The sequence below is a fragment of the Nerophis lumbriciformis genome, linkage group LG12 (genome assembly GCF_033978685.3).
Source record: "Nerophis lumbriciformis linkage group LG12, RoL_Nlum_v2.1, whole genome shotgun sequence".
In the NCBI taxonomy this organism is placed as follows: domain Eukaryota; kingdom Metazoa; phylum Chordata; class Actinopteri; order Syngnathiformes; family Syngnathidae; genus Nerophis; species Nerophis lumbriciformis.
Genome location: NC_084559.2, coordinates 17,286,415 through 17,312,006, shown reverse-complemented (window position 1 = coordinate 17,312,006; position 25,592 = coordinate 17,286,415). Strand labels below are relative to the sequence as shown.

Here is a 25,592-nt window from a genome sequence, read left to right as displayed (position 1 = left end):
TAATGAAATGTTAAGTGTGCTGTGAGTTTACCTCTCCCACCATAGCTTGACAGTGAACTTTGTTGTCAACACGGATTGTTTTAGGCAAGTATGACAACCAAAACGGCCAAGAAACAAGCAGGTTGGCACATTTTCACTTTGGCCCTTGGAGGCAAAACCTTTGGGGCGCCCACCCCTGTACTAAGAGTTGTTTGTAAAGTGGAACCCATATACATTGGTTCTGCTTATGTTGACAACCCGTCTGTTGACCAACCCATTAAGTCCCGGTTTACCATGTTCTTCTTGATACCCGCTGAAGTCGACATCTACATACATGGTGGACTGCTATGTTTAACATAATAGTGTATTAGTATACTAATTAATATTCTAATGGGTTTGATTATCTGAACATGTATTGTTAACTTTCTCGTTATTGCTTATTGGTTATGTTGACAACTGCTTATGTCAAGACGAGTCAGCCAGTCCAAAGGGTGCTGACTTAAATGGGCTGCGCTGTAATTTTTAAAAATGTAATAACCCTTTCGTTGACAGAAGTTCTGGTATGACTTTATTTTGTTTTTTGTAATCAACCAAAAAATCTTACCAGATCTAATAGTGGTTTATTTTATAACCAGAAGTATACCCAAAATTAAGGATTAGGGCTGCGAATCTTTGGGTGTCCCACGATTCGATTCAATATCGATTCTTGGGGTCACGATTCGATTCAAAATCGTTTTTTTTTTTTTTTCGATTCAACACGATTCTCGATTCAAAAACAATATTTTCCCGATTCAAAACGATTCTCTATTCATTCACTACATAGGATTTCAGCAGGATCTACCCCAGTCTGCTGACATGCAAGCAGAGTAGTAGATTTTTGTAAAAAGCTTTTATAATTGTAAAGGACAATGTTTTATCAACTGATTGCAATAATGTAAATTTGTTTTAACTATTAAATGAACCAAAAATATGACTTATTTTATCTTTGTGAAAATATTGGACACAGTGTGTTGTCAAGCTTATGAGAGTGTAAGCCACTGTGATACTATTGTTCTTTTTTTAATTTTTTTTATAAGTGTCTAATGATAATGTCAATGAGGGATTTTGAATCACTCCTATGTTGAAATTGTAACTAATATTGATACTGTTGTTGATAATATTAATTTTTGTTTCACTACTTTTGGTTTGTTCTGTGTCGTGTTTGTGTCTCCTCTCAATTGCTCTGTTTATTGCAGTTCTGAGTGTTGCTGGGTCGGGTTTGGTTTTGGATTGGATTGCATTGTTATGGTATTGCTGTGTATTGTTTTGTCGGATTGATTAATAATAAAAAATAAATGAAAAAATCGATTAAAAAAAAATTACAATCGATTCTGAATCGCACAACGTGAGAATCGCGAATCGAATTCGAATTGATTTTTTCCCACACCCCTATTAAGTATGTAACTGTAGAATGCCATAAGTGCAGAATATCTCTATCTATCTATCTATCTATCTATCTATCTATCTATCTATCTATCTATCTATCTATCTATCTATCTATCTATCTATCTATATATATATATACATATATATATATATATATATATATATATATATATATATATATATATATATATATATATTGCAATACTGTGGGGTGATCAAACTTTTTCCACAGAGGGCTGCATACTGAAAAAATAGAGAATGTGGGGGGTCACTTTGATAAATGTTGTACATTAAAGATATTAAACCCAATTCTATGTACATCATAATATGCTAAGCTATTTGAAAATAAAAAGGGTTATCTTAGCGTTTGTGTTATAGGTGACAAAGCAAATAATTTTAGTAATCGACTACACATCATTAATAATGAATGAATTAAATGTTAAAAACAAGTCGAGTGCCAGAAATAACCCAGCTTCAGGATGAAAATGGCCCCCAGGCCGCACTTTAGACACCACTGCTGTAATGTAAACATAATGTATTTCATCCATCCATCCATCCATCCATCCATCCATCCATTTACTACCGCTTGTCCCGCCCGGGGGGTGCTGTAGCCCAGTGTTTTTCAACCTTTTTTGAGCCAATGCACATTTTTTGCGTTGAAAAAAGGCACACCACCAGCAGAAATCATAAACTCAGTTGACAGTAAAAAGTCGTTGTCGCAATTGTTGGATATGAATTTAAACCATGACCAACCATGCATCAATATAGCTCTTGTCTCAAAGTACAGTAGGTGTACTGTCACCACCTGTCACATCACCCCCTGACTTATTTGGAGTTTTTTGCTGTTTTCCTGTGTGTAGTGTTTTAGTTCTTGTCTTGCGCTCCTATTTTGGTGGCTTTTTCTCTTTTTTTGGTATTTTCCTGTAGCAGTTTCATGTCTTATATTTCCCGCATCTACTTTGTTTTAGCAATCAAGAATATTTCAGTTGTTTTTATCCTTCTTTGTGGGGACATTGTTGATAGTCATGTCATGTTCGGATGTACATTGTGGACGCCGTCTTTGCTCCACAGTAAGTCTTTGCTGTCGTCCAGCATTCTGTTTTTGTTTACTTTGTAGCCAGTTCAGTTTTACTTTCGTTCTGCATAGCCTTCCCTAAGCTTCAATGCCTTTTCTTAGCGGCACTCACCTTTTGTTTATTTTTGGTTTAAGCATAAGACACCTTTTTACCTGCCTTTACAAAGCAATTAGCTACCGGCTGCCACCTACTGATATGGAAGAGTATTACACGGTTACTCTGCCGAGCTCTAGACAGCACAGACACTCAACAACAACACATCATTTGCAGACTATAATTACTGGTTTGCAAAAAATGTTTTTAACCCAAATATGTGAAATTAGATAATCTCCCACGACACACCTGACTGTATCTCACAGCACACTAGTGTGCCGCGGCACAGTGGTTGAAAAACACTGCTGTAGCCTATCCCAGCTGCACTCGGGGCGGAAGGCGGGGTTAATGTATTTCATGATTATCATTAATTTTGCTAATTTCCAGTATTTTCTTGTATTGTCAGAATGTCATACAGCAACAGTTTTACTTGAATGCAAACGATTCATTTGCTCAAAAACAAAAAAACTCAAAAAGTGCCGTGCCCTTATGAGTCGCATATAGTGCATACACACTTTTTGTGCCACTGCACGGACAGATTGTGAGCCAGCCAGTCGTCTAAAAGCACATCAAGTGAGGTGGTCTGTCCACTAATCCCTAATCATTTAACACATGCAAACTAATATTTAACTATACATGCATGGTGTCTGTTCCAAGTCCCTTATAAATCACATGTCTCCAATTATCAGTGTCTGCAGTTGTAATTAAAGTGAGAGTGGACTAAAGGGTGCTTCAGGTTTAGTGTAAATTACATGCTATATGTATGTATATGCTATAATTTGCTTTTGAAAAACAGTCTTGATAAACCTACTGTGAGTGTAGCAAGCATATGCTTTTGCTTTGCTGTCTGTTTATTTCCACAGAATGAAATAGTTATTGGGTTTTGATTATTTCTGTTGTAAAGCACATTACACAGGCAGTGGTCTCACCCTGTGCTATTTCGACCCACTGATTAGTAGGTGTGCTGGGCTGGGCGGCCCAGTTCTAACCGATGCTGTGCACGGACTGGCACTAATTTTAGGCTGCCCTACAGCAGATGAGTGGCACGTGCGTGTGGGCCTCTACAGGCCAAATAGTTCGAGGCTTCCAATCGAAACGCTGATAATGTTTGGCTAATATTTTTTACAGTTTACACAGTTACAACGCTAACCCAACTGCACACACTTCAGATACAGTACAAGTGTAAAAGGCAGGCTCCAAATATATTCTGCCAGAGTCCATTTACTACTTTTGGCATGCGTTGTACAGCTTCTACAAACAGTCTTTAATGCATTCTTGTTCTCTGGAAAAGTGTTGTCATCTCTGACAAAATGAGTCAGGTGACATCACAGGTGCATTTACAAGTATGGTCCACCACACAGGTAGCATGGCGCCTGGCAGATCCTAATAACGCCTATCTTTCACAATCATTATGGGAACATGACAATAGATGCTATGTTTTTTTTTTTGCAATCTAAAAATTAAATAAATGCGTTTAAAAGTTTGCTTACAATGAAGCCTATGGGAGCCGTGCAATTCCGCTTATAAAGCCTTTAAAAAACATCCAATCACCTCCATTGAGATTTGATATTTGATATACATGATGTTAGTATGTATGTAATGTAGTAAAGGGGACGACGTGGCATGGTTGGTAGAGTGGCCGTGCCAGCAACCTGAGGGTTCCTGGTTCGATCCCCAGCTTCTACCACCCTAGTCACTCCTGATGGGTCGTGGTTAGCGCCTTACATGGCACCAGTGTGTGAATGAGTGTGTGTGCTACTGTGAATGGGTGAATGTGGAAATATGCCACCTACTCAGTGGCCTAGTGTCCTCCGCCCTGAGATCGGTAGGTTGTGAGTTCAAACCCAGGCCGAGTCATACCAAACACTATAAAAATGGGACCCATTACCTCCCTGCTTGGCACTCAGCATGAAGGGTTGGAATTGGGGGTTAAATCATCAAAAAATGATTCCCGGGCGCGGTCACCGCTGCTGCTCACTGCTCCCCTCACCTCCCAGGGGGTGAGCAAGGGGATGGGTCAAATGCAGAGGACAAATTTCACCACACCTAGTGTGTGTGCGACAATCATTGGTACTTTAACTTTAACTTTAATATTGTCAAAGTGCTTTGAGTATCTTGAAGGTAGAAAAGCGCTATAATAGTATAATAAGTATAAGTATAATCCATTTGCCATTTTTATATATATATATATATATATATATATATATCAGTGACGTGCGGTGAGGTTCATGGCTGGTGAGGCACTGACTTCATCACAGTCAGATTTACAAACATATGAACCCTAAAGAGTATCTTATTCACCATTTGATTGGCAGCAGTTAACGGGTTATGTTTAAAAGCTCATACCAGCATTCTTCCCTGCTTGGCACTCAGCATCAAGGGTTGGAATTGAATCACCAACAATTATTCCCGGGCGCGGCGCCGCTGCTGCCCACTGCTTCCCTCACATCCCAGGGGGTGAGCAAGGGGATGGGTCAAATGCAAATTTCACCACACCTAGTGTGTGTGTGACAATCATTGGTACTTTAACTTAACTTTAACTTTACACATACAAACTGTAGCACACAAAAAAGCACATTTAATAAAAAAAACGTTATTATGGTCTTACCTTTACTTATAAGTGCGGGAACAGTGGTGTTCGTGTTGGAGGAGTTGTGAATGAATGAAATATGAAATCCGTGCTGCAGTCTGCAGGTGTACCTAATGTTGTGTCCCTGCAGTCGTTCACGGCTCCTCCGGCGCGAGCAATGTTGTTTTTGCACTTTTTGGCTTCTTGTTAAGTGACTTTTTTTGGGTGGATTCGGTCTTGCACGTGGAGGGTTTGGGTGTGGGCTTTGGTTGGTGTGGCGCTCCGGTCGGGGGGTGCAGTCTGCGGCGGAGGTGCAATAACCGGCACCAGGAGGCGGGGTTACGCGAGCCTCACACAGTGCGTCTTTGCAGCAGTTTTATGATCGCTCAGCACAAGAAATATGTTACACACATACAGTTGTTGACAAAATACACTGTACATTATATACCTCAGCTAACTAAACTATGGAAATGTATAATATAGTTCATATAGCAATACAGTCTCACTGCACAGCAGGCCAGCAGTTAGCCGAGTCCGGAATCCATGTTGAGGCACTGAGTGACGTGCCTCAACTGGCTGCTGTTCACGCACCGTCTCTTCTCAGTATTTGAACGGCAAATGTGAAAATTCAGCGATTTTGAATAAAAATTATCTAAAACTGGTGAAGTTAAATGGAAAATAACTTTATAGTATAATCACTGGATACATATAACAATTTAATTTTTTTTTTCTTCTTTTTAATATATATATATATATATATATATATATATATATATATATATATATATATATATATATATATATATATATATATATATATATATATATATATATATATATATATATATATATAAAATGGTAAATGGTAAATTTTTTAGCCCAATGCGGCCCCCGAGTCAAAAAGTCTGGACACCCCTGCCATAGACAATTTCACTAACAGGTCACTGTTAAATTTGTCACATATTAATCTAAATGCTTATACTCCAAGTGTGATGAAGTGAGTAAAGCTACCAAGTTCACCACATTGAGTCGCGTCTTGTCTTCCTGCCACAACTGTTTCCCTGGAGACCACAAAGTCATCCATGTACAGTCATAACGTGGTTTGTGCTAAATTCAATCCCTGTGCTTTCTGAGCTGAATCGATCACCATGTTTGCTATTTGGTGTTCATTTACAGATGCATGCAATACAAGCAGAAGCCCCTCCCTGAAATATAAACACACTGATCAAATGACCTGTCAGTGCACTGACTTTCCCAGCAGGGATGCATGGGATAATAGATGCCACTATCGTAGTTTCTAAGATTAATCAATAGGCCTTTTGGATAACTTCTATACTGTTCCAATTTTTTTAAATGTATTTGATCTACATTACTCTATCTTCCATTTAAAATAGATAGGATACTTTTATACCGGCTGTCATTTTATTACTATTTTCAATGTGAAGAGATAAGCCTGTGCTTGGATGCAGTTTCAAACGCTGAATGATGATGCTGGATTGGTAGGCATTGCAAAATAAAAACAAATGATTAGACTGAATCACTGATTTTGTAACAGTCTTCCCTGCACATCTGTCACTGGCCACTAGTGTAGTTGATCTCAATTAGGATTAGAGGTTTGACTATGTCATTGCTTTGTCATCAGTATACAGTATTGTTAAAATTACCTCCTTGTTTTACATGCCAGAGAAAATTCAAATGTTTCTTGATGTCTGATCTAGGGATGTCCCGATCCAGGTTTTTGCACTTCCGATTCGATACCGATATTGTTTTTGTACTTCCGATCCGATACCGATACTGACCGATACCGATACTGACCGATAATGGCCTATCCGAGCATGTATTAAAGTTTAAAGTTATTTAGCCTACTTAGTTGTCAGAATCATGTTGAAAAGGGTTTTAGTACTCTTGATAACAACTAGCCAGCTGAATTAGGTGAGTTTGAATAATACACAATGGTTGGTAACAAGAAACTGACCTGTTTATTCAAGGATAAACACAAAATAGACAAAATTATACATGACAAACAGAAATGGCATCATTGAACTAGGGCTGGGCGATATGGCCTTTTTTTAATATTGCGATATTTTAAGGCCATATTGCGATACACGATATATATCTCGATATTTTGCCTTAGCCTTGAATGAACACTTGATGCATATAATCACATCAGTATGATGATTCTGTGTGTTTTGATTGATTGATTGAGACTTTTATTAGTAGGTTGCACAGTGAAGTACATATTCTGTACAATTGACCACTAAATGGTAACACCCGAATAAGTTTTTCAACTTGTTTAAGTCGGGGTCCACATAAATTGATTCATGATACAGATATATACTATCAGATATATACTATCATCATAATACAGTCATCACACAAGATAATCACATTGAATTATTTACATTATTTATAATCCGGGGTGTGGAGGGGGGCGCCGGATGTAAGTGTCAAAAAGACAGCCAAAAGAGTTTGATATGAGAATAACTCTAAAGTTAAAATATAGGGTAGAAATGCATCCATTTGCAGGAAATGTAGTCTTGATTTTCAACATTTTCTTTTAAGGCTTGCATGTCTACATTAAAACATTCTTCTTCCTACTGCATTAATATATGCTACTTTTAAACTTTCATGCAGAGAAGGAAATCACAACTAAAAAAAATCACACATTTTTTCATACGGTGTTGATCTGGAAATTTTTGCCTCGGCATTTTGATGGTGTGGACGTGTGGCACCGAATGGAGATAAGCGTCTCGACAGACGTCATAATATTTGAACAATGATGACGAAAGCGGTTGTCTCTGTCGTGTCGGTGTGTCGAAAATTGTTATGCGCTTATTTTTTTATTTGATTTTGTGCGTGGCATATAATTGCTATGCGCAGAGGACGTTTAAACAGTGTGCAATTGCACAAGCGCGCACCTTAGAGAGAACGTTGGTCACACGGCTGCGCTAGCATCACAGCTAACGTTAGCCATGCTGCTACCTCTCTGCTCGGGGAGGGCTTATACGTATGTGACGTATGACGTGACAGTATGTGACGTGTGTAAGAAGGTGCGCTTGTTGTCTGTGAGAAGCACAGACACAGAAAAGAGTGAGAAGAGCCTGTCGTGTAATGCCAGCAGCTAAAAGCAACTGCGTTAGAATCCACAGACCTGTGGATGTGTTGAAGGTGTGCTGGAAAATGCGGAACGGAAATTATAGGGAGCAGCAGAAAAGTGGAATGTACTATTTAAATAGGTGCGTTGGAAAACACGGAGCAGAGTTTTTTTTTTAACTGGATCTGGATCGGCATTTTCCCATGCCTTGCCGATACGCATTTTTTTGCAAATATCAGCGGCCGATCCGATCCAAATATCGGATCGCGACATCCCTAGTCTGATCAGCTTTCTGGAGCAGAATAGATACTTAAGTCATTTGTTGGAAGTATGATAAGTACGGCAAATAGTCAACTGTTTTTACATTAAAATAACACACTCACAGTTTAGGCCGAGCATCATCTGATATACTGGTAATTGCGGTCTGAGGAAATTCTTGAAAAACACAAAATTACAGATTTCAGTTGAAGGCCTAAGCAAATCCAGCTTCTCCCTGATCCACAGCTGGTGGGTTCAGCACTTATGTAAGGCCATTATGAAGTATTTATTACAGCTTTATTGCACAGTTGAAACTGTGCTTTTGCTGTGTAAAAGAGCGGGAGGACATGAAACGGTCTGTACAGCTGCAGGATATTTTGTGCTGCAGATATATTTTTGGACTAATCGGAATCTACTATCTATTCATTAACAAAACTTGTTGTTCCATAGGAAAGGGTCACAAGGTTTCACAATCAGCGGCAAAGATACTTACACAAGCTTAGTCCAAGCAACAGTAGAGAAACAATGACTGTGGTGGATAAAAAAAACCAGGAATTACAATATTGTGTGTGTGTTTAGGTTTCTGCAGTAAAGTCAGGCTGTGTGATGGACTACTCTGTGGATTGAAGCACAATTCCTCACACAAATCATCTTAATCCTTAAGGGTTAGGCGAGCTCAGTGGTCATCAATCTTTTTGAAGCCAAGATCTACTTTCGTGTCTGACAAACGTTGATCTAAGCAAGTGACTAAATGACAATAATTTGTTTATTTCTAATATCCGAACCATCCTTTCATTTTCTATATCGCTTGTTGTTATTAGGGTCACAGTGAGCTGTAGGCTATCCCAAGCGCAGCTGACTTCGGTTCACACTGGACTGGTCGCTAGTCAATCACAGGTACACTAAACAACCATTAAAACTCAAATTCACACTGGTGGATAATTTAAACCCTCCAATTCGTTGAACATGCACACTCCACACGGATGTTCAGAAGGACATTCAAACCCAAAACGCCAGACTGGGAAAAAAATGGTAGATTATTGGTAAGATTATCACATTCACTCATTCACATATTCCACCTTGCGATATTGTTAGAGCATGATCGTTTGCTAGTGGACATTCAAACCCAAAACGCCAGACTGGGAAAAAAATGGTAGATTATTGGTAAGATTATCACATTCACTCATTCACATATTCCACCTTGCGATATTGTTAGAGCATGATTGTTTGCTAGTGACAGTGACAGTGTTCTGCATAATTTGTAATATTTGATTTTGATTAATTGACATACTTGCCAACCTTGAGACCTTCGAATTCGGGAGATTGGGGGGTGGGGGGGTGGGGTTTGGTGGTAGCGGGGGTGTATATTGTAGCCCGGAAGAGTTAGGGACGCAAGGGATTCTGGGTATTTGTTCTGTTGTGTTTATGTTGTGTTGCGGTGCGGATGTTCTCCCGAAATGTGTTTGTCATTCTTGTTTGGTGTGGGTTCACAGTGTGGCGCATATTTGTAACAGTGTTAAAGTTGTTTATACAGCCACCCTCAGTGTAACCTGTAGGGCTGTTGAGCAAGTATGTCTTGCAGTCACTTTTGTGTGTATGCAGAAGCCGCATACAACATGTGACTGGGCCGGCACGCCGTATGTATGGCGAAAAAGCGGACACGTCGACAGGTTGCAGAGGACGCTAAAGGCAGTGCCATCACGGCACACCCTTAATATTGTTGCTCGGGTGAAAATTGGGAGAAATTCGGGAGAGTGGTTGCCTTGGGAGATTTTCGGGAGAGGCACTGAAATTCGGGAGTCTCCCGTAAAAATCGGGAGGGTTGGCAAGTATGAATTGATAGTTGATTGATTCCCGCTATCACTTATTGGAATAATTTAATTCCCAAATTGGTTCATATATTTTAAAATTGAAAGGGGAGTTGAATGGATTGGATACAGAATAAAAGCACATACGGTACTGTACATTGTTTTCATTAATTTTTTATTTATCTCCTTCATTGATGTGCATCTTGGATCAATAGACAATTAAACCTCAGCATCTAAACACACATTTACACACCAATGCCTGACAAGGAACAGGATGAAGAAAATCTTACATTTTCTTGCCCCCTTCAACATAATATGTAGTCTTACTTAATGGATATCATACAAACCAAACAAATACATCCAAATATAATGAAAACACAAAAAACACACAAAAAAACACAACAAGTGCAAAACTTCATGAAGTACAAACCGAACAAAAAAAAGTAATGTACACCTCACAGGATGATACAAAACAAATACAAAACCAGACAAAAAAATAAGTAAAATAATAAATACAAAGCAAAATGTAGACACTTATGGCTGTCCATATGATCTTATTGTTCTGTCTTTATATATTTTTTTTCAATTGGAATATATTTTTACAGTATTTTATCTCATTGTAAAGAGAATTCCATAGTTTAACCCCTACCACTGATAGACCGTATTTTTCGGACTATAAGTCGCAGTTTTTTTCATAGTTTGGCCGACTTGGTGCGACTTATACTCAGGCGCGACTTATGTGTGAAATTATTAACACATTACCGTAAAATAACAAATAATATTATTTAGCTCATTCACGTAAGAGACTAGACGTATAAGATTTCATGGGATTTAGCGATTAGGAGTGACAGATTGTTTGGTAAACGTATAGCATGTTCTATATGTTATAGTTATTTGAATGACTCTTACCATAATATGTTACGTTAACATACCAGGCACGTTCTCAGTTGGTTATTTATGCCTCATATAACGTACACTTATTCAGCCTGTTGTTCACTATTCTTTATTTATTTTAAATAGCCTTTCAAATGTCTATTCTTGGTGTTGGGTTTCTGAGATAGGCTCCAGCGCCCCCCGCGACCCCAAAAGGGAATAAGCGGTAGAAAATGGATGGATGGATGGATGGGTTTTATCAAATAAATGTCCCCCAAAAATGCGACTTATACTCCAGTGTGACTTATATATGTTTTTTTCCTTCTTTATTATGCATTTTCGGCCGGTGCGACTTATACTCCAGAGCAACTTATACTCCGTTTAAAGTTGTCCTTGAATATTGATGTTTGAAATTACCTTTTATTCTATGCTCTTCATTCTCAGAAGTGATGACCAACATTTTTTGTAAATTTGCTGGTAATGTTTTACTTTTAGCCTTAAACATAACACATGATGTCTGTAACTTTACTAGCTCCTGTAGTTTTATTTTAATAAACCAGAATTAATAAATAATATGTTAGTGTGTTCTAGATAATCCTTAATAGCTCTTTTCTGTAGTTGATACAATGCCTTTATGTTACTCTTATATGTGTTCCCCCACACTTCCACACAGTAGCTGATATATGTCAATATAAGTGCACAATACATACTACTACAGTACATAATGTACATTGTATGATGAATGAAAGACAAATTTAAAGTTTAATTGTATTAAAGTACATGAGATCCCAGGTGAATTATAATATGGAATAAATCCTGATTGTGCAGACTGTACTCGTGGTGTGAGTGCAGCTTGTTTGTGTAAAGTACGGCCTTGTGCAGATTGCCTGTTTCCGCTTTAAAGTAGATGAATTGCTGAATTTCCAGGATAGGACCGCCTGGTCACTTCCTCGGTACTTCTCGTTAGCCCCTCAAAATAGTGAGGCTCGTATTTGCTCACATGCTCACACTGCCACAGACTAAGGACACCTTCAATAAAACACACCAAGGTTTTATTATGGTTGAATATACTGTATGCCGTCTTGCTTACTGTGATATTTCTATGAGCTGACTGTTTGCTTTTGCACTGGAAGGAGATACTTTGAGGCTCCGAGACTCCTGCTTTAGAAGAGGATGTGTTATTCATCTAGTGGTTGAGTTGATGTATAATCTCACTGGAACACAGAGTGGCCTTTCACATCAACTTCCCTTGCGTCCCAAAGCTGGCTTGTTCCTCACACAGTCAATACACTCCCTCTCTCTTTTGGGCACTTTGTTTGTTAGTCTTTTGTGAAGACCTGTGTAGATGTCACCGTGTTCTCTTGAATGCACTGGAAAAATTTCCAGGGTGACTCCTCTTTATCCTCCTGCGCTTTCCGGAATCCTCTCTTTCCTGTTGTCAATCTTTTTGTTGGCTCGCTCCGAGTCTGAGCCCGTCTGCATACAAAAAGAAATTGCATCTAGTTGTTGAAGAGCAGATTCCTAACTACTGTCGATGTACCCTTAAGCAAGGCATTCCCCCAACAATCTAAACCAGGGGTGTGCGGCCATTTGCAGCTAGTTTGTTATTGTTCCGCAACACATTCTAAAGACCACACTGCAAAAAGTCAGTGTTCAAAAACAAGAAAAAAAATTACAAAAATGAGGGGTATTTTATTTGAACTAAGCAAAATTATCTGCCAATACAACAAGAAAATTTGGCTTGTCAATACTTTCCAAAACAAGTAAAATTAGCTAACCTCAATGAACCCAAAAATACCTTAAAATAAGTATATTCTCACTAATAACAACTGTACTACTATATGAGTACCTATGTTCTATTGTTTCATTGAAAATAAAACAGCAAAGTCCATTTGGCTGTCATCTGTTTTAATATGAGACACAATTGTGTCAAAGTTATGATTTTCTTTTTTTTTAAATTAATTATTACTTTGAAAAAGTAGTTTTATACTTGTGAGTGTTGATGACACAGATTTGCATCAGTTGATATTCTAGTTTCAAGCATGTTTTACTCAATATAGGTCATCAAATCTCAGCAACAAGCTGTAATATCTTACTGAGATCATTTAGGACCAAAACACTTAAAACAAGTAAAACACTCTTAACATAAAATCTGCTGAGAAGAATTATCTTATCAGACAGAAAATAAGCAAATATCACCCTTATTTGAGATATTTAATCTTACTTGGATTTCAGTTTTTACAGTGCAAATAAACACATCCTGGATTAGAACGTTTCACAAAAAAACTAAGAAAAAAAGCAACTGGCTCAAATCCTCCCAAAATGGGACCTTCCATGCTGAAAAACCAAATTGGTCTTACTGTATAATTATAGTCTTTGATTTTCCGGGTGTCCTGCCGAATGAATATGTGTACAGATTCCTTGCAAGATATATACTTTTTCAAGGGTGCTAAAGCCCTCAAAAAGGTTGTAGTTGGCATGATAGTAATATTAATAAGGAATGATAGTAAATGTAATATCTTAAATTCTGTTGTAACCTATGACACAGCAGTAAAATGTGGATGTTTTGTACAGTTAGTTTAGCACAGGGGTCGGCAACCTTTACCAGTCAAAGAGCCATTTTGACCAGTTTCAAAAATTATAGAAACGATGGGGGGCGCAATTTTTTTTTGAAATTTTAAATGAAATAACACTGCATACAATTTTTATTTTTTTTGCTTTGTCCTATGTATAAACCAGGGGTGTCAGACACGCTGCCCACACCTTTATGTGGAATTTGAAAGCTGGTGCGGCACGCGGGTTATAAATGAATGGCGCTTGTCAGCGTCATGCGTGCCGTGTTAGTACAGCATATAGCGGCCACTACAGCCTGATCAGCCACACGTTGTGTGGGGCTTCCGCTTGCTCACGTAGGTGACAGCAAGGCATACTTACTCAACAACCACACAGGTCACACTGACGGTGGCGGTAAAAAAAACAAAAAACTTTAACACTCTTACTAATAATGTGCCACACTGTGAACCCACACCAAACAAGAATGACAAACAAATTTCGGGAGAACATCTGCACCGTAACACAACATAAACACAACAGGACAAATACCCAGAATCCCATGCAGCCCTAACTCTTCCGGGATACATTATACACCCCCCCCCCCACCAAACCCCGCCCACCTCAACCGACGCACAGAGAGAGAGGGGGAGGGGAGGTTGATGTGTGAGGGAGCAGGGTTGGGGTGGGGGCGGGGTTTGGTGGTAGCAGGGGTGTATAATGTAGCCCGGAAGAGTCAGGGCTGCATGGGATTCTGGGTGTTTGTTCTGTTGTGTTTATGTTGTGTTAAGGTGCAGATGTTCTCCCGAAATGTGTTTGTCATTCGTGTTTGGTTTTGGTTCAAAGTGTGGCGCATTATTAGTAAGAGTGTTAAAGTTGTTTTATATGGTCACCGTCAGTGTAACCTGTGTGGCTGTTGACCAAGTATGCCTTGCTGTCACGTACGTGTGCGAGCAGAAGATGTATATTGTATAACAAGTGTTGGGCTGGCACGCTGTTAATACAGATTGTAGAGGGAGCCAAATGTTGTATCATCATGGCACGCCCTTATTATAGCCATAAGGGTGAAAATCGGTGAATATTAATCCCGGGAGTTTTCTGCGAGAGGCACTGAAATCCGGAAGTCTCACGGGAAAATTGGGGGGTTCAGCAAGTAAGCTGCTGAGCCGCATCAGAGTGATCAAAGAGCCGCATGCGGCTCTGGAGCCGCGGGTTGCCGACCCCTGGTTTAGCATGTACTGTACAGTACTGATTGTCCTTACACCTACATTGTATTGTTTTTTGTATATTTAATGTACAAAATGTATCAAAGTGACCCCCGCTTCCTTCAGGTTTTTTCTATATTAGGCCCTTTCTTGATCAAGTTTGGACACCCCTGGTCTAAACTGACATCTCTCCTTGCATGCCTGTGCAGGACAATGTATACAAGAGTCAAACCCGTTTATTTTGACAACTGTTCCATGTTAAAAAACTCATCAATACCCAGTCTACAATGTTCTACAAAACCCAAAACCAGTAAAGTTGGCATGTTGTGTAATTCATAAATAAAAACAGAATACAATAATATGCAAATCCTTTTCAACTTATATATTTAATTGAATAGACTGAAAAGACAAGATATTTAATGTTCCAACTGAGAAACTTTATTTTATTTTTTTGCAAATAATCATTAACTTAGAATTTAATGGCAGCAACACATTGCATAAAAGTTGTCACAGGGGCATTTTTACTACTGTGTTACATGGCCTTTCCTTTTTACAACACTCAGTAAATGTTTGGGAACTGAGGAGACCAATTTTTTAAGATTTTCAGGTGGAATTCTTTCCCATTCTTGCTTGATGTACAGCTTAAGTTGTTCAACAGTCCGGGGGTCTCCGTTGTGATATTTTAGGCTTCATATTCCACCACACATTTTCAATGGGAGACAGGTCTGGACTACATACAGGCAGGCCAGTCTAGTACCCGCACTCTTTTACTATGAAGCCATGCTGTTGTAACACATGTCTTGGCATTGTCTTGCTGAAATAAGCAGGGGCGTCCATGATACGGTTGCTTGGATGGCAACATATGTTGCTCCAAAACCTGTGTGTACCGTTCAGCATTAATGGCGCCTTCACAGATATGTAAGTTACCCATGCCTTGGGCTCTAATACACCCCCATACCATCACAGATGCTGGCTTTTGAACTTTGCGCCTATAACAATCCGGATGGTTCTTTTCCTCTTTGGTCCGGAGGACACAATGTCCACAGTTTCTATAAACAATTTGAAATGTGGACTCGTCAGACCACAGAACACTTTTCCACTTTGCATCAGTCCATCTTAGATGAGCTTTTGCCCAGTGAAGCCGGCGGCGTTTCTGGTTGTTGTTGATAAATGGCTTTGGCTTTGCATAGTATAGTTTTAACTTGCACTTACAGATGTGGCGACCAACTGTAGTTACTGTGAGTGGTTTTCTGAAGTGTTCCTGAGCCTATGTGGTGATATCCTTTACACACTGATGTCGCTTTTTGATGAAATACCGCCTAAGAAATCGAAGGTCCGTAAAATCATCGCTTACGTGCAGTGATTTCTCCAGATTCTCTGAACCTTTTGATGATATTACGGACCGTAGATGGTGAAATCCCTAAATTCCTTGCAAAAGCTGGTTGAGAAATGTTGTTCTTAAACAATTTGCTCACGCATTTGTTGTCAAAGTGGTGACTCTCGCCCCATCCTTGTTTGTGAATAACTGAGCATTTCATGGAAGCTGCTTTTATAGCCAATCATGGCACCCACATGTTCCCAATTAGCCTGTTTAATTGTGGGATGTTCCAAATAAGTGTTTGATGAGCATTCCTCAACTTTCTAATGTCTTTTTTGCCACTTGTACCAGCTTTTTTTAAACATGTTGCAGGCATCAAATTCCATATGAGCTAATATTTGCAAAAAATAACTACGTTTTCCAGTTCGAACGGTAAGTATCTTGTCTTTGCAGTGCATTCAATTGAATATAGGTTGAAAAGGATTTGCAAATCATTGTATTCTGTTTTTATTTACCATTTACACAAAGTGCCAACTTCATTAATTTTGGGTTTTGTAATTACGAAGATCACAAGATATCCAGCTTGTTGATCTTTTTCATACGGGTGTCCAAAACCTAAAGCACTTGTTTTTCTGGTGTATGGTGACCGTCAGCCTGTTGCTTCATTTCAAATTCCACTCTGTCGCGACCATATAATTAAATGTGTCATCTTGTCTTGGGTTCATCTTAAAAACCAACGACATAGTGGACATACTGTTGCAGGCATGAGCGTTGCGTGCGTGTTGCCTGTTATCCACTCACCTGGCACAAGCACTCGGTGGCTGGCACAGACAAGAACACAGGGTTGTCAAGGTCTAAAGAGGATTTGATACATGACAAATGACTGCATGCTGTTTAGTGTTCGACTGCAATAGTTTGCCAATACAAATATGCTTGCAGCATACACATAAGTGTGCCAGACAACAGCCGGCACTGATTTATTTTCAAAATTGCATCCCAGTATTCTTTCTTTTGATATGTTTTGTTCCTTCACAACACTCAGAGGATATATCTACAGATTCAGTATATTTATTATATCCATACTTTTGTCTTATAATATAGTGATGTGTAGAGATGTCCGATAATATCAGACAATATGCTTTAAAATGTAATATCGGAAATTAGCGGTATTGTTTTCAAAATTATCAGTATCTGTTTCAAAAAGTAAAATTTATTACATTTTAAAACGCCGCTGTGTACACAAACGTAGGGAGAAGTACAGAGCGCCAATAAACCTTAAAGGCACTGCCTTTGCGGTGCCGGCCCAATCACATAATATCTACGGCTTTTGACACACACAAGTGAATGCAAGGCATACTTGGTCAACAGCCATACAGGTCACACTGAGGGTGGCCGTATAAACAACTAATACTGTTACAAATATGCGCCACACTGTGAACCCACACCAAACAAGAATGACAAACACATTTCGGGAGAACATCCTCACCGTAACGCAACATAAACACAACAGAACAAATACCCAGAACCCCTTGCAGCACTAACCCCCCCACCTCAACCTCCTCATGCTCTCTCAGGGAGAGCATGTCCCAATTTCCAAGCTGCTGTTTTGAGGCATGTTAAAAAAAACTGCACTTTGTGACTTCAATAATAAATATGGCAGTGCCATGTTGGCATTTTTTCCCATAACTTGGGTTGATTTCTTTTGGAAAACCTTGTTACATTGTTTAATGCATCCAGCGGGGCATCACAACAAAATTAGGCATAATAATGTGTTAATTCCACGACTGTATATATCGGTATCGGTTGATATCGGAATCGGTAATTAAGAGTGGGACAATATCGGAATATCGGATATCGGCAAAAAAGCCATTATCGGACATCTCTAGTGATGTCCACTGTTATTGTTCGCAAGGCTTCTGGCCCAGTTGATTTTCATAACTCTTTGTGGGGTGCAATATATGCAACATAATAACATTAAATGATGGTGACAATGACATTTCTAGAATTCTATTAGGCGACTGTTGTGTAATATGAGAAATATAGTATCTCTCACTTCAGTCCATCATAACAAATTTGGTGTCCTTTGTTTTTTATTTGTTGGCTGACAATAGTACATTGGGTTTACACAAGCTAGTTTGCTAGTAATGCACAATACAAAATCCATTACAAATTTTAACTGCAGCAAGCCGGAAGAGTGAGCTACAGATTTCATGGGACCATTAAACACAACTCACATTGAATGGGTTCTGTCCTGTTGACTTATGCAGAATATATACTAGGGGTGTAACGGTACACAAAAATTTCGGTTCGGTACGTACCTCGGTTTAGAGGTCACGGTTCGGTTCATTTTCGGTACAGTAGGAAAACAACAAAATATAAATTTTTTGGTTATTTATTTACCAAATTTGTAAACAATGGCTTTATCCTTTTAACATTGGGAACACTATAATAATTCTGCCCACGTTAATCAACATTAAACTGCCTGAAGTTGTTGCTCAGATTAAATAAAATGACAAAACTTTTCTTCTACATATAAAAAGTGCAACATTAAACAGTTTCAAGTCAACTCATCATGCTTAATTTATTACAGCATTTGGGAAGCCTGTAGTTGATTTTTATTATGTAAATGATATATTTGTATCAACATGTGATAGCAGGGACCCTGCCATTCAAAACTAGGCTGCTGCATTACTAATGATTAATGTAACTATCGCTGAAAAAATAGTACAATAGCAATAGGAGAGACTATTCATCCCTGAACACCATGGAGTTCATGTAGGCTTAATGATGCAGTTACATTATTATATCAACTATCAGAGACAGAAACTCTTCATTTAACATAATGTTCTTTTTTGCTGCTTCAACACAGCTCAATCAACACAGAAAAAGATAAAGTGAAATAACAGACAGACAGGGCTTTGCTGTCCGTAACGCACACACACACACACACACACACACACACACACACACACACACACACACACACACACACACACACACACACACACACACACACATGCACTCGCACGCACACACACACACACTAGAGATGCGCGGTTTGCGGACACAACCGCGGAGTCCGCGGATTATCCGCAGGTCGGGCGGTTGAAATAAAAAAAAATTAGATTTTATCCGCGGGTCGGGTCGGGCGGTTGAAATTTAAAAAAAATTAGATTTTAAATAGATTCAGGCGGGTGGCAGTTAAACCAATTCGGAAATATATATACATAGTTAAATGTTGTTACCCTCATACGAAAAACGAGCAGGCACCTGCAGCATGCCACAACAGAAGAAGAAAAAAAAAAGAGATGGCAACGCCGGCAGCAAACGTGGTACGCGACAAACTAAAAAAGGGATTACTAAAGACCAGGGGGAAAAAAGGCCAGAAAAGTTCAGCGTGGACTCGTTTTTATGAGGTTGTAAATCAGGATGATAGTAATGCTGGCTACGTGATTTGCAAGAGCTGCGACGCTGTTTATGTCTACGACAGTCACAAAACCGGGACATCTAACATGGTGCATCACATTTGTGCAAAACCCCGAACCTCCACAAACACCCTGAGCATGAGCAGTTTCGTCCGCCGTGATCCCAGAAGAGTGCCACAGGATGTTAAAACAAGATAGAACGCAGCTGCTTGCAGCAGTTTGAGTTCCCAGATGATTGCGCACTGGTGTGCGTCTGGGCCGTGACAGCGTGGCACGCATTGAATGTCTCTGCTCCATTGGATCAGTCTCCTTTCTTTAACAGGCAAAAGCTTTATAACCTCACTAATGCCTTGCATCGTCTATATTAGATATATAACAACGGGCGGGTGGCGGATGGCGGGCGGGTGCGGTTTTGATTAAATGTTAGTTCGGGTGGATGGCGGATGGACGACTTTTGTGATGCGGTTGCGGATGAAATAATTGCCTATCCGCGCATCTCTAACACACACACACACACACACACACCGCAAAATGAGCTAACGTTGCGCTAAAAGCGAATTAGCCTTCACCTCAAGCCAGGACTGCAAGCGAGCTGAGCTGCCTTTTATATTTCTAGAAGGTCAACGGGCTCATAGTGATGTTACTAGTAGTTGACTGGGAGGTGTTTATTATAATTTGGGGAGAGTCCGCTGCCTGATGCTTACCTGCTAAATGCTAAGCACTGACTACATGCGCTCTGAATACGCACTGCCGATTGGCTGTTACCGCTCTGTATGTAACCAATCAGATGGTTGTGTGGGTGGGACAATGCTGGGTGCTGTGTAGAGTGCTGACAGAGACAGAGGCAGAAGAAAGCGGAGCAGCTTGTTAAGAGCTTAGGCAGCTTAATATGTTCGTGTGGAAACTCGTTCGGTACACCTCCGAACCGAACCGAAACCCCCTTACCGAAACGGTTCAATACAAATACACGTACCGTTACACCCCTAATATATACGGATTGCTACTAAAGACCGCTTATACCAAGAAATGTATTTCTAACATATTAAAAGGTTCTACTTTTTCTTAATGTGACTTTTTGTTCTTTTGCTTCCGACAGATAACGAGGCTCCTCCATCATACAATTATGACTTGGAACACTCCGAAGACCACCAGTCTGGTCACGATGCTCTGTCCCTCACCGGGTCTCCTTCTTCCCCGCCACAGCTCCGCTCTAAGAGTCGATGCAGCCGAGACACCCGGTCGTCTTGTTCCCTTGAGTCCACACTGTCGGTAATGTCATTGACCTGAAATTAAGTTGACTTCTTAAATATGTCTTACATTTTACTGCTGTAGAAGTGGTTCAAAATGTTGGTCTGTGCTATTATTCAGTGATGGGCAGTAACAAGCTACATGTAGCTAAGCTATGTAGCTTAACTACATTTCCAGTAGCTTGGCGGTAGCTTAGCTACTTTTTTAACGAGTAGCTTTTTCTGTAGCTTAGCTACTTTTAGACCCATGTAGGTAGGTAGCTTACATCAAAGCTACAAGCTACAAAGAGAGAAAATGGACTGCGAATCCAGGTCCCCATAAAACATGGAGAAAATACAATGACCTGGATGAATGAGAACATCCGTACATACGGAGAAAAACCATAATGATAGGTTGGTGTTTGTATGATGAGTCACAATTGGCTAAGGTTAGGGCGAAACTTTACGGACTGGCCAATCAGAGGCAAGATAAGGCGGGTCATAGAAATTCGTAAGAAAAATCATAACATGCAGTCACGCACTCATGTCACATGACGACGAGGGAATCAGACGAGAAGCTGACGACTCAAAAAAAGTATAATATTTAGACATATTTATACATATAGTTAGACACATGTATGCGTTTAGAGAAAACAATGCCCGAAGCTTTGGCTTTTAATTGTTTACTTTGTAAACCAAAATCATAACTGCTCTCATAACTGCTCTCTACATGTAAGACGTGGTACACAAATTTAGGAACACACATTAAGGTGAGTTGAGACCTACTCAGTAACCTACTCAGTGGCCTAGTGGTTAGAGCAGGGGTGCTCACACTTTTTCTGCAGGCGAGCTACTTTTCAATTGATCAAGTCGTGGGGATCTACCTCATTCATATATATAATTTATATTTACTTATTTATGAAATATATGTTTTTGTTAACAAGTTAAAGGTGTTTAATGATAATGCAAGCATGTTTAACACATGTAGTTAATATTGTTAATAAATTAAAGGTGTTTAATGATAATACAAGTATGTTTAATACATATAGTTAATATTGTTAACAAGTTAAAGGTGTTTAAAGATAATGCAAGCATGTTTAACACATATAGTTAATATTGTTAACAAGTTAAAGGTGTTTAAAGATAATACAAGCATGTTTAACACATATAGTTAATATTGTTAATAAGTTAAAGGTGTTTAAAGATAACACAAGCATGTTTAACACATATAGATTCCTTTCTTTCATGAAGACAATAATGTAAGTTGGTGTATTACCTGATTCTGATGACTTGACAGTGGTGCTGATAACGTCCGCATTTTCTAAAGGAGGAGAAAAAAAGTCCTCCTTTCTGTCCAATACCACATGAAAGTGGTTGGTTTTTGGCATCTTATTTGTCCAGCTTACATACTCCTTTGTATACACTTTACAAGAAATACATTGTCGGCAAACTCCGTAGCTTGCTAGCTTGTGCACGCCAGCTTTCTGAGACTCTTATTTTGTTAGCGCAACTGTGCAACTGTGCAGTTGGTCTTTGGAGTTTTGACGACAGGTACGGCGCCAGAGTCTGTTGAAATAAAGTGTTTCTCGCCTTCCAGTCGGTAATTTTAATGAGCTGGCAGCAGCCAGCGTCATCTCAGAAGACCCTCGGGTGCCGTGAATGTCAATCAAGTGACGAAAGTGACGTCATAGTGAAGATTTATGATCGCTCATTTTTAGGACTATTTTTTTAATGCCTGGCTGGTGATCGACTGACACACCCTCCGAGATCGACCGGTAGCTCGCGATCGACGTAATGAGCACCCCTGGGTTAGAGTGTCTGCCCTGACATCGGTAGGTTGTGAGTTCAAACCCTCCAAACATATTGCTGGGTATTGTGGCCAAACAGCTCAATTTTTGTTTTATCTGACCACAGAACTTTCCTCCAGAAGGTCTTATCTTTGTCCATGTTATGTCAGATTAAACACAAATTGACCACAATACCCAGCAATATGTTTGGAGGAGAAAAGGTGAGACCTTTAATCCCAGGAACACCGTCAAGCATGGTGGTGGTAGTATTATGCTCTGGGCCTGTTTTGCTGCCTATAGAACTGGTGCTTTACAGAGAGTAAATGGGACAATGAAAAAGGAGGATTACCTCCAAATTCTTCAGGACAACCTAAAATCATCAGCCCGGATGTTGGGTCTTGGGCGCAGTTGGGTGTTCCAACAGGACAATGACCCCAAACATACGTCAAAAGTGGTAAAGTAATGGCTAAATCAGGCTAGAATGAAGGTTTTAGAATGGCCTTCCCAAAGTCCTTATTTAAACGTGTGGACAATGCTGAAGAAACAAGTCCATGTCAGAAAACCAACAAATTTAGCCAAACTGCACCAATTTTGTCAAGAGGAGTGGTCAAAAATGCAACTAGAAGCTTGCCAGAAGCTTGTGGATGGCTACCAAAAGCGCCTTATTGCAGTGAAACTTGCCAAGGGACATGTAAGCAAATATTAACATTGCTGTATGTATACTTTTGACCCAGCAGATTTGGTCACATTTTCAGTAGACCCATAATAAATTCATAAAAGAACCAAACTTCATGAATGTTTTTTGTGACCAATCACTATCACCAAAAAAAAAAAAAGAGTTGTAGAAATGATTGGAAACTCAAGACAGCCATGACATTATGTTCTTTACAAGTGTATAAAAACTTTTGATCCCGACTGTATATATGTACATTAGAGATGCGCGGTTTGCGGACACAACCGCGGAGTCCGCGGATTATCCGCGGATCGGGCGGTTGAAATAAAAAAAAATTAGATTTTATCCGCGAGTCGGGTCGGGCGGTTGAAATAAAAAAAAATTAGATTTTAAATAGATTCAGGCGGGTGGCAGTTAAACCAATTGGGAAATATATATACATAGTTAAATGTTGTTACCCACATACGAAAAACGAGCAGGCACCTGCAGCATATGCCACAACAGAAGAAGAAAAAAAAAAGAGATGGACACTTTTACGGAGCGGAGAAGGGACGCCTCGCCGGGGTCCGGGACCGAGGCCCCTTCTCCCGAGAGGGCCCCACCGGGAGCCGTAGCTGAGGTGATCCGCGAGAAGGGCCCGACGCACGTCCAGGGTCACCACCGCGCCCACCGCACCGACACCCCGCCTCGTCCGCCTTCGCCGCGGCTGGCGTCACGCGCAGCAGGTAAGCAGCTTACCTGCCCGCCACCCCCGTGGCCGGGGGCTCATAACAGGGGTCACTCCGCGCGCTCCGCCCGCGCAGCTTACCTGCCCGCCACCCCTGTTGCCGGGGGCGCGTAACAGGGGTCACTCCGTGCGCAGTGCGCTCACGAGAGGGGTGGGGCTCACCCTGGTTGATATAGACAGCAGGACGGTGGCCATGGAAGTCGGAACCCGCTAAGGAGTGTGTAACAACCCACCTGCCGAATCAACTAGCCCTGAAAATGGATGGCGCTGGAGCGTCGGGCCCATACCCGGCCGTCGCCGGCAGCGAGAGCCGCGAGGGCTAGGCCGCGACGAGTAGGATGGCCTCCGCGGTGCGCGCTGAAGCCTCGGGCGCGAGCCCGGGTGGAGCCGCCTCGGGCGCGAGCCCGGGTGGAGCCGCCGCAGGTGCGAGGGACATCGCACCTCCACGCGCTTGGAGGTGCGCTCAGCGCGGCTCCCATATGATTGCGCACTGGTGTGCGTCTGGGCCGTGACAGCGTGGCACGCATTGAATGTCTGTACTGCATTGGATCAGTCTCCTTTCTTTAACAGGCAAAAGCTTTATAACCTCACTAATGCCTTGCATCGTCTATATTAGATATATAACAACGGGCGGGTGGCGGATGGCGGGCGGGTGCGGGTTTGATTAAATGTTAGTTCGGGTGGATGGCGGATGGTTGACGACTTTCTGATGCGGTTGCGGATGAAATAATTGCCTATCCGCGCATCTCTAATGTACATATATGTATATATAGATTATTTTTCTCTTGTCAATCCGTATGCAGTAATTGATAAATGGTTCTATAAATGGCTGACCAAAGTGAATGTACAAGCCAGATGTGAGTGCTTCTCCATATGGGTATTCCACGCACATAAAACATAGTGTGGGCAAACAGATGTTAGGAGAGCCACATCCCCAGCCCCGTGTCCTGTTCCTCTTGTATCTGAGGTATTCTTTCCCTTTTATGTGCACTACTTGTGGTCTTCAACATTGATAAAGAAGCTAATGTAATGGCTGCAGTTCCGACATGATACCCTGCACCAGGATGACTAATGTTTTTGACTTGTTGGAGTAATAAGTTCAGGTCTAGAAACACATTTGTCTTCTTTGGGTTACCACACATGTCTGACTGAGGCCCTTTGGAATGTAAAACTCCTCCAGAGTTTAATCAAATATTTTTTGTCCTCCTTAATCTTACAATAATATGTGAAGCCGCATGTGTGTTGGCTATTAATTGTACTTCACGCATCCATCAACAGGAGGGCTGCTGTGTCCCAATATGATTGTTTTCTCTCTGCCTTTTCTCGTCAGGTGGAGCTGGATCAGGAAAAAGATATGGAGATGAGGAAGTGGGTTCTGTCGGGAATCCTGGCCAGTGAGGAGACCTACCTCAACCACCTAGAAGCACTTTTGATTGTCAGTTTGACTTTTGACACACATTAATACAAGTATTTTTTTTAACTGTGTTAAGTGGCACCCTTTGGTTT

The 25,592-nt window shown here is 40.4% G+C and overlaps 1 protein-coding gene across 1 annotated transcript in view; it reads left to right on the top strand.

The window, feature by feature from the left end:
• LOC133623052 (breakpoint cluster region protein-like) overlaps positions 1-25,592 on the top strand; it is a 107,450-nt gene that overhangs the window by 21,320 nt on the left and 60,538 nt on the right. Inside the window, exons 2-3 of the mRNA XM_061985979.2 lie at positions 20,770-20,942; positions 25,417-25,521. Coding sequence (XP_061841963.1) covers positions 20,770-20,942; positions 25,417-25,521 — 278 coding nt within the window. The remainder of the gene's footprint in view (positions 1-20,769; positions 20,943-25,416; positions 25,522-25,592) is intronic.